This window comes from Lipotes vexillifer, unplaced genomic scaffold (genome assembly GCF_000442215.2).
Source record: "Lipotes vexillifer unplaced genomic scaffold, Lipotes_vexillifer_v1.1 scaffold752, whole genome shotgun sequence".
In the NCBI taxonomy this organism is placed as follows: Eukaryota; Metazoa; Chordata; class Mammalia; order Artiodactyla; family Lipotidae; genus Lipotes; species Lipotes vexillifer.
The window spans coordinates 159,671-168,997 of record NW_006774007.1 but is presented as its reverse complement, the minus strand read 5'-3'; the positions used below and the strand labels follow the sequence as shown (position 1 = coordinate 168,997).

The 9,327-nt window shown below is 38.7% G+C and overlaps 1 protein-coding gene across 1 annotated transcript in view; it reads right to left on the bottom strand.

Annotated features, from left to right (window-relative positions):
- Nucleotides 1-424: 424 nt before the first annotated feature.
- The window catches only part of GPCPD1 (glycerophosphocholine phosphodiesterase 1), a 54,445-nt gene continuing 45,542 nt past the window's right edge, over nt 425-9,327 (bottom strand). Inside the window, exon 20 of the mRNA XM_007448630.1 lies at nt 425-614. Within this exon, the coding sequence (XP_007448692.1) occupies nt 425-614 (190 nt within the window). The remainder of the gene's footprint in view (nt 615-9,327) is intronic.

Genomic DNA, 9,327 nt, shown 5'->3' with positions numbered 1-9,327 from the left:
TTATTCTTCCCATGGTCAGGTATAATTATGCATAGTCATGTTCCTTGAGTGCTAAATATTTCAGACCTGATCAAATGAAAAGCTGTAGTAAGTGTAAATATGAGATATTTGTATAGTTAATTTCAAAGTGTTATGTTTTTAATGAATATTTGTTTAACATTATAACTTACATATTTAGTTTAAAATATTTACCAACCAATAAATTTTTTCATTGTAAAGAGACTGACTGGTAATTATACCTGGCCAAGTGATTTAAATAGAATACTTGAAATTCTAGCAAGAACTGTAGTGAAATATTAAAATACTTCATTATTGCTTCACTGGACTGAAAACCTAAAAGGCATAGATAAAACAATGCTCAGTGATGAAAAGTGAATACCCAGAACAGCGATGCATGCCCCGAATGGTCTCCGCCCAATAAATACTAAGCATTCTCCACATTATCTATGCCGTTGGCATCCACATGGATGTCAGGCTCCCCACAAAAAGACGAGGGGACAAAGCGGCTAACAGTGGGACACAAACAGCTCTTAAGCTCTGGCAATTCTTGCTTCAGACGTTCCAACTGCTCCACTTGGAATATATTTGGCTGTTCAGGCATCCAATCATATATCCTGTGATGAAAAAAACACAAAACATAAAATATGGTAATTTTATGGTTTACTTAGGACCTGACTTAACTTTTTCAGGAGAATTTGCTTACTGAATGCCTAGAACACCTAAACTACAGAGTCCTCTTATTTTTTCTTTAAAAGATATAAGCATCAGTTCTACTGAAAAATATTTCTTCTCCCAGTCTTTCCAATAATCCAGAATAGCATCAATGCCTTTTGTACCCCTGAAGCAAAAGAGCTGATTATAAATTGATAGAATGTGAAATCTGTAGCTTATTAATGATTCTTCAAGTATCTTCTCTCCAAGTTAATCAATCAGCAATGCCTCATTTGACAGATGGAAAGTTACTACATGGTAGAGCTGGAATTCATATCCAGTTCTGACTTCAAAGCACTGAAGTTCAAGATGAAAAGGACTGCTCGGGACTTCCGTGGAAGTCCCAGTGGTTAACACTCCAAGCTTCCGGATTGGTTCAAGATGGTGGAGGAGAAGGACATGCACGCACTCTCTCTTGTGACAGCACCAGAAGCACAACTAACTAACTGCTGAACAATTCTCAACAGGAAGACACCGGAACTCACCAAAAAAGACACCCCAAAGACAAAGGAGAAGCTGCAATGAGATGGTAGGAGGGGCTCAATCACAATGAAATCAAATCCCATAATCGCTGGGTGGGCGACTGACAAACTGAACAATTACACCACAGAAGTCCACCCACTGGAGTGAAGGTTCTGAGCCCCATGTCAGGCTTCCCAACCTGGGGGTCTGGCAATGGGAGAAGCAATCCCCTGAGAATCAGACTTTGAAGGCCAGCGGGATTTGGCTGCAGGACTTTGACAGGAGTGGGGAAACAGAGACTCCACTCTTGGAGGGCACACACAAAGTAGTGTGCGCACAAGGACCCAGGGGAAACTAGCAGTGACCCCATAGGAGACTGAATCAGACCCACCTGCTAGAGTTGGAGGGTCTCCTGCAGAGGCGGGGGGGGGTGGCTGTGGCTCACCACGGGGACAGGATACTGGGAGCAGAAGTTCTGGGAAGTACTCATTGGTGTGAGCCCTCACAGAGCCCACAATTAGCCTCACCAAAGAGCCTGTAGGCTCCAGTGCTGGGTGGACTCAGGCCGAACAACCAACAGAGAGGGAACTCAGCATCACCCATCAGCAAACAAGTGGATTAAAGTTTTACTGAGCTCTGCCCACCAGAGCAAAACTCAGCTCACTAGTCCCTCCCATCAGGAAGCTTGCACAAGCCTCTTAGATAGCCTCACCCACAAGAGGGCAGACAGCAGAAGCAAGAAGAACTACAATCCTGCAGCCTGTGGAAGAAAAACCAATATCAAAGAAAGACAGACAAAATGAAAAGGCAGAGGACTATGTCCCAGTTGAAGGAACTAGATAAAACCCCCAAAAAACAATTTAATGAAGTGGAGACAGGCAACTGTCCAGAAAAAGAATTCAGAATAATGATAGTGAAGATGATCCAGGACCTTGGAAAAAGAATGCAGGCAAAGACTGAGAAGATGCAAGAAATGTTTAACAAACACCTAGAAGAATTAAAGAACAAACAAACAGAGATGAATACGGTAACTGAAACGAAAAATACACTAGAAGGAATCAATACCAGAATAACTAAGGCAGAAGAACAGATAAGTGACCTAGAAGACAGAAGGGTGGAATTCACTGCCACGGAACAGAATAAAGAATGAGAAGAAATGAAGACAGCCTAAGAAACCTCTGGAACAACATTAAACGCACCAACATTCTTATTATAGGGGTCCCAAAAGGAGAAGAGAGAGAGGAAGGACCCGAGAAAATATGTGAAGAGATTATAGTTGAAAACTTCCCTAACATGGGAAAGGAAACAGCCTCCCAAGTCCAGGAAGCGCAGAGAGTCCCAGGCAGGATAAACCCAAGGAGAAACATGCCAAGACACATAGTAATCAAATTGACAAAAATTAAAGACAAAGAAAAATTATTAAAAGCAACAAGGGAAAACTGACAAATTACAAGGGAACTCCCATAAGGTTAACAGCTAATTTCTCAGCAGAAATTCTGGAAGCCAGACAGGAGCGCCATGATAATGTTTAAAGTGATAAAAGGGAAGAACCTACAAGCAAGATTACCCAGCAAGGATCTAATTCAGATTCGACAGAGAAATCAAAAGCTTTACAGACAAGCAAAAGCTAAGAGAATTCAGCACCACCAAACCAGCTCTACACAAAGGCTAAAGGAACTTCTCTAAGTGGGAAACACAAGAGAAGAAAAGGACCTACAAAAACAAACCCATAACAATTAAGAAAATGGTAATAGGAACATACATATCGATAATTACCTTAAATGTAAATGGATTAAATGCTCCAAGCAAAAGACACAGGCTTGCTGAATAGATAAAAAAAAAAAACAAGACGATATATATGCTGCCTACAGGAGACCCACTTCAGACCTAGGGACACATACAGACTGAAAGTGAGGGGATGGAAAAAGATATTCCATGCAAATGGAAATCAAAAGAAAGCTGGAGGAGCAATACTCACATCAGATAAAATAGACTTTAAAATAAAGAATGTTACAAGAGACAAGGGAGGACACTACATAATTATCAAGGGATCAATCCAAGAAGAAGATATAACAACTATAATTATATATGCACCCAACATAGGAGCACCTCAATACATAAGGCAACTGCTAACAGCTATAAAAGAGGAAATCGACAGTAACACAGTAACAGTGGGGGACTTTAACACCTCACTTACACCAATGATCATCCAGACAAAAAATTAATAAAGAAACACAATAGGCCAGATAGATTTAATTGATATTTATAGGACATTCCATCTGAAAACAGCAGATTACACTTTCATTTCAAGTGCACATGGAACATTCTAAAGGATAGATCACATCTTCGGTCATAAATCACACCTTGGTAAATTTAAGAAAATTGTAATCATATCAAGCATCTTTTCCGACCACAACATTATTGAGATTAGAAATCAATCAGAGGCAAAAATATGTAAAAACCATAAACACACAGAGGCTAAATACTAGTAAATAAACAAGAGATCACTGAAGAAATCAAAGAGGAAATCAAAAAATACCTACAGACAAATGAAAACGAAAACACGACAATCCAAAACCTATGGGATGCAGCAAAAGCAGTTCTAAGAGGGAAGTTTATAGCAATACATCCTACCTCAAGAAACAAGAAAAATCTCAAATAAACATCTAACGTTATACCTAGAGGAACCAGAGAAAGAAGAACAAACAAAACCCAGAATTAGTAGAAGGAAAGAAATCATTAAGATCAGAGCAGAAATAAATGAAATAGAAACAAAACAATAGCAAAGGGCTTCCCTGGTGGCGCAGTGGTTGAGAGTCCACCTGTTGATGCAGGGGACATGGGTTCATGCTCCGGTCCGGGAAGATCCCACATGCCACGGAGCAGCTGGGCCCATGAGCCATGGCTGCTGAGCCTATGCTCCTCAATGGGAGAGGCCACAACAGTGAGAGGCCCGTGTACCGCAAAAAAAAAAAAAAAAAAAAAAAAGCAAAGGTTAATAAAACTAAAATCTGGTTCTTTGAGAAGATAAAACAAACTTGATAAACCTTCAGACTCATCAAGAGGGAGAGGACTCAAATCAATAAAATTAGAAATGAAAAAGGAGAAGTTACAACGGACACCATAGAAATAAAAAGCACCATGAGACTACTACAAACAACTACATGCCAATAAAACTGACAACTTGGAAGAAATGGCCAAATTCTTAGAAAGGTATAACCTTCCAAGACTGAACCAGGAAGAAATAGAAAGTATGAACAGACCAATCACAAGTAATGAAATCAAAAGTGTGATTAAAAATCTTCCAAGAAACACAAGTCCAGGACCAGATGGCTTCTATCAAACATTTAGAGAAGAGCTAACACCCAAACTTCTCAAACTCTTCAAAAAAACTGCAGAGGAAGGAACACTCCCAAACTCATTTTATGAGACCACCATCACCCTGATACCAAAACCAGACAAGGTTACTACAAAAAAAGAAAATTACAGGCCAATATCACTGATATAGATGCAAAAATCCTCAACAAAATACTAGCAAACAAAATCCAACAAAACATTAAAAGGATCATACACCATGATCAAGTGGGATTTATCCCAGGGATGTAAGGATTCCTCAATATATGCAAATCAATCAATGTGATACACCACATTAACTAATTGAAGGAGAAAAGCCATATGATCATCTCAATAGATGCAGGAAAGGCTTTTGCAAAATTCAACACCCATTTATGATAAAAACTCCCGAAAGTGGGCATAGAGGGAACCTACCTCAACATAATAAAGACCATATAAGACAAACCCACAGCAAACATCATTCTCAATGGTGAAAAACTGAAAGCATCTCCTCTAAGATCAGGAACAAGACAAGGATGTCCACTCTTGCTACTTTTATTCAACTTAGTTTTGGAATTCCTAGCCATGGCAATCAGAGAAGAAAACGAAATAAAAGGAATCCAAATCGGAAAAGAAGAAGTAAAGCTGTCACTGTTTGCAGAGGACATGATACTATACACAGAAAATCCTGAAGATGTCACCAGAAAACAATCAGGGGTAATCAATGAATTTGTTAAAGTGGCAGGATACAAAATTAATGTACAGAAATCTCTTGCACTCCTATACACTACTGATGAAAAATCAGAAAGAGAAATTAAGGGAACAATCCCATTCACCACTGCAACAAAAAGAATAAAATACCTAGGAATAAATCTACCTAAGGAGGCAAAAGACTTATACTCACAGAACTATATGACAGTGATGAAAGAAATCAAAGACAACACAAACAGATGGTAAGATATACCATGTTCTTGGATTGGAAGAATCAATATTGTCAAAATGACTATAGTACCCAAAGAAATCCACAGATTCAGTACAATCCCTATCAAATTACCAGTGGCATTTTCTACAGAACTAGAACAAAAAATCTTAAAATCTGTATGGAGACACAAAAGACCCCGAATAGCCAAAGCAATCTTGAGGGAAAAAAATGGAGCTGGAGGAATCAGACTCCCTAACTTCAGACTATACTACAAAGCTACAGTAATCAAGACAATATGGTACTGGCACAAAAACAGAAATATAGATCAATGGAATAAGACAGAAAGCCCAGAGATAAACCCACACACCTATGGTCAACTAATCTATGACAAAGGAGGCAAGGATATACAATGGAGGAAAGACACAGTGTCTTCAATAAGTGGTGCTGGGAAAACTGGACAGCTGCATGTAAAAAAATGAAATTAGAACACTCCCTAATACCATACACAAAAGTAAACTCAAAAAGGAATAAAGACCTAAATGTAAGGCCAGACACTATCAAACTCTTAAAGGAAAACATAGGCAGAACACTCTATGACATAAATCACAGCAAGACCCTTTTTGACCCACCTAGAGAAATGGAAATAAAAACAAAATAAATAAATGGGACTTAATGAAACTTCAAAGCTTTTGCACAGCAAAGGAAACCAGAAACAAGACAAAGAAACAACCCTCAGAATGGGAGAAAATATTTGCAAATGAAGCAAGTGACAAAGGATTAATCTCCAAGATTTACAAGCAGCTCACGCAGCTCAATATCAAAAAAACAAACAACCCAATCCAAAAATGGGCAGAAGACCTAAATAGACATTTCTCCAAAGAAGACATACAAATTGCCAACAAACACATGAAAGGATGCGCAACGTGACTAATAATTAGAGAAATGCAAATCAAAACTACAATGCTGTATCACCTCACACCAGTCAGAATGGTCATCAAAAAATCTACGAACAATAAATGCTGGAGAGGGTGTGGAAGAAAGGGAACCCTCTTGCACTGTTGGTGGGAATGTAAATTGATACAGCCACTATGGAGAACAGTATGGCGGTTCCTTAAAAACACTAAAAAGAGAACTATCATATGACCCAGCAATCCCACTACTGGGCATATGCCCAGAGAAAACCATAATTAAAAAAAAACATGCACCCCAATGTTCACTGCAGCTCTATTTACAATAGCCAGGACATAGAAACAACCTAAGTGTCCATCGACAGATGAATGGGTAAAGAAAATGTGGCACATATATACAATGGAATATTACTCAGACATAAAAAGGAACAAAATTGGGTCATTTGTAGAGACGTGGATGGACTTTGAGACTGTCATACAGAGTGAAGTTAAGTCAGAAAGAGAAAAACAAATATCGTATATTAACGCATATATATGAAATCTAGAAAAATGGTACAGATGAACCTGTTTTCAGGGCAGAAATAGAGACACAGATGTAGAGAACAAACGTATGGACACCAAGGGGTAAAGTAGGGTGGAGGGGGGTGGATTGGTAGATTGGGATTTACATATATTCACTAATATGTACAAAATAGATAATAAGGAAATAAATAAATAAAATACCCCCCCCCCCCCAAAATGAGACTCCAAGCTTCCACTGCAGTGGGCATGGGTTTCATCCTTGGTTGGGCAACTAAGACCCTGCATGCCATGCGGTGCCGCCAAAAAAATGATAATAAAGTAAAATAAAATAAAGGATTTCTCACCAGTGTGAAAAGTATCCTAAAGCTATGCAGTACAGGCAGATGTACCTAGAGTTGAGAGTCCAGAAAAAGCCCCAAGGGACAATGGCAGCGCTAGCATTGCCTATCAGCAGAGAAAGGAAGGTCTTTCATGCTTTAAATGTGAAAGCCAGACAATTTATGTGAGGAACTAACTCTTTATGACCTCACAGTAGGGAAGAATTTCTTAAACAAGATTTTTAAAGTATTGATTCTATTAAGTATTTGACTATTCTAATATAAAGACTTTCTGTTAAAGACATACATAAGAGAATGAAAAGTTACCTCTGGGTCAAGGTATCAGATGGAACAAAAGCATCTAAGTTCACCCCCTATATTGTGTTAAAAATAAAATAAAGGTATTAAAAGAAAATTCACTGAACATGAGAAGAACAAATGAGACAGTACAACAGAATTTTGGAAGCTAGAAAACAGATGGATTAAGTAATAAAGTGTTTCAGTTAGCAGAATGGATAGGTCAAACCACAAGCCAGTAGTTGAAAAAATGAAAAGGGTGAGTTAAAAGCAGCCCCAAACTTCTGTAGAACTTGCGGGGGAAGGAAGGGGCTCACAGAGGGAGGACAAGATGAAGGCTTGAGCAGTAGCAGGTGGTTCCCTTCCTCTTACTCCCTGTTGCGGAGGCTGCTCTTACCCCACTTGGTTGAGGTTTATTTCCAGAATTAAACAGGAAATCTGGAATGGAGGACAAGACCAGGTTAGAGAGTTTGGGGCATTTTATAAAATGGCCATCAGCATCAGGGACATTAGAGATGGTACAAATACAGCACATGCTAAATACAGAGACATGCCCTCCTTCCCCCATCTCTCTTCCCACACTTGACTCCAAGAAACCAGACCTGTATCCTCTAAGAATATATTATAGCATCTTCTACGAGGAATCTGACCAGTCAAAAAGCAAAGTTTTTTAATCTACTGACAGATGTATGACCAAACAGGTCACCCAGATCACCCCATAGTAAAACCTCATAAGCCCTATTCACACGCTCAGAGCTTCCAACAAGCTTTTTAGATTTTAATTCCTTATTGTAAGAAGCAGCCAAGAATTTCTAAATATCTGAGGGAAGCAAAATAAATTTTTTAAAAAAAAGTTCCTTAATGCCTTCAAATAGTACTTTCATCAAATGAGAACAGGATTTTTTAACTATATATAGAAAAAAGAGAATCCAGAGAAAAAAAGTTCTTGAAAATTAAAAACACAATAGATATGAAAAACTCAATAGGATGAGTGGGAGATAAGGTTGAGGAAATCTTTGAAAGTGGAAAAGACAAAGATAGAAAATATGAGAAAAGATAAGAATTTTAAGTCTCGTCCAGGAGTGTATAATATACAACAAAAGGATTCTATAAAGAAAAAAAAACAAACTCACAAAAATGGAAGAAATAAAAATCAAAGAAATAATTCACTAACTATTCCACATCTTCAAGGACATGTATCAATAGACTAAAAGGGCTACCAAGGGTCCAGCACGATGGGTAAAACCAGACCCACAAGACCATCTCTATGAAAGTTTAGAACACTGGTGACAAGAGAAAACTCTCCAAACTTCCAAAGAAACAAAGAAATCACATGTGAGGGAGTAGGAATCAACATGGTTTCACATTCCTTAACAGCACAATGGAATTGTGAAGACGATGGAGAAATGCTTTTAAAAATCTAAAGGAAAATGATTTCTAACATGGAATTTTATGCCTGGCCACAATACTTCCAGACACACAAGACCTCAAAAACATTTACTTTCCATCCTTTCTCAAGAAGATACTGAAGGATGTGTTCCATAAAAATGACAGTAAAGTAAGAGAAAAAGATTTGGACTACAGGAAACAGAAGGTCTGACACAAGAACTGTAGCTCAGCATGGCAGCTGTGCCCATAGAAGTCAAACAATATGTACTAGAGGAGCCTGCGTGGGTGGGCAGGTATGCTCAGGGCTATCACTCCAGGAGGGCCCCTGCCCACCCTGCCAGCTTTGAAACCTACAGAGTGCCCTGAGCCATTTAACATGTGTTAATTCAGTGTCCACTCTACCTGACAGGTTTATTATGGGTGGCCTACTTCTGAGAACTGGTAGCAGGCTCCAATGAGCAGCCCA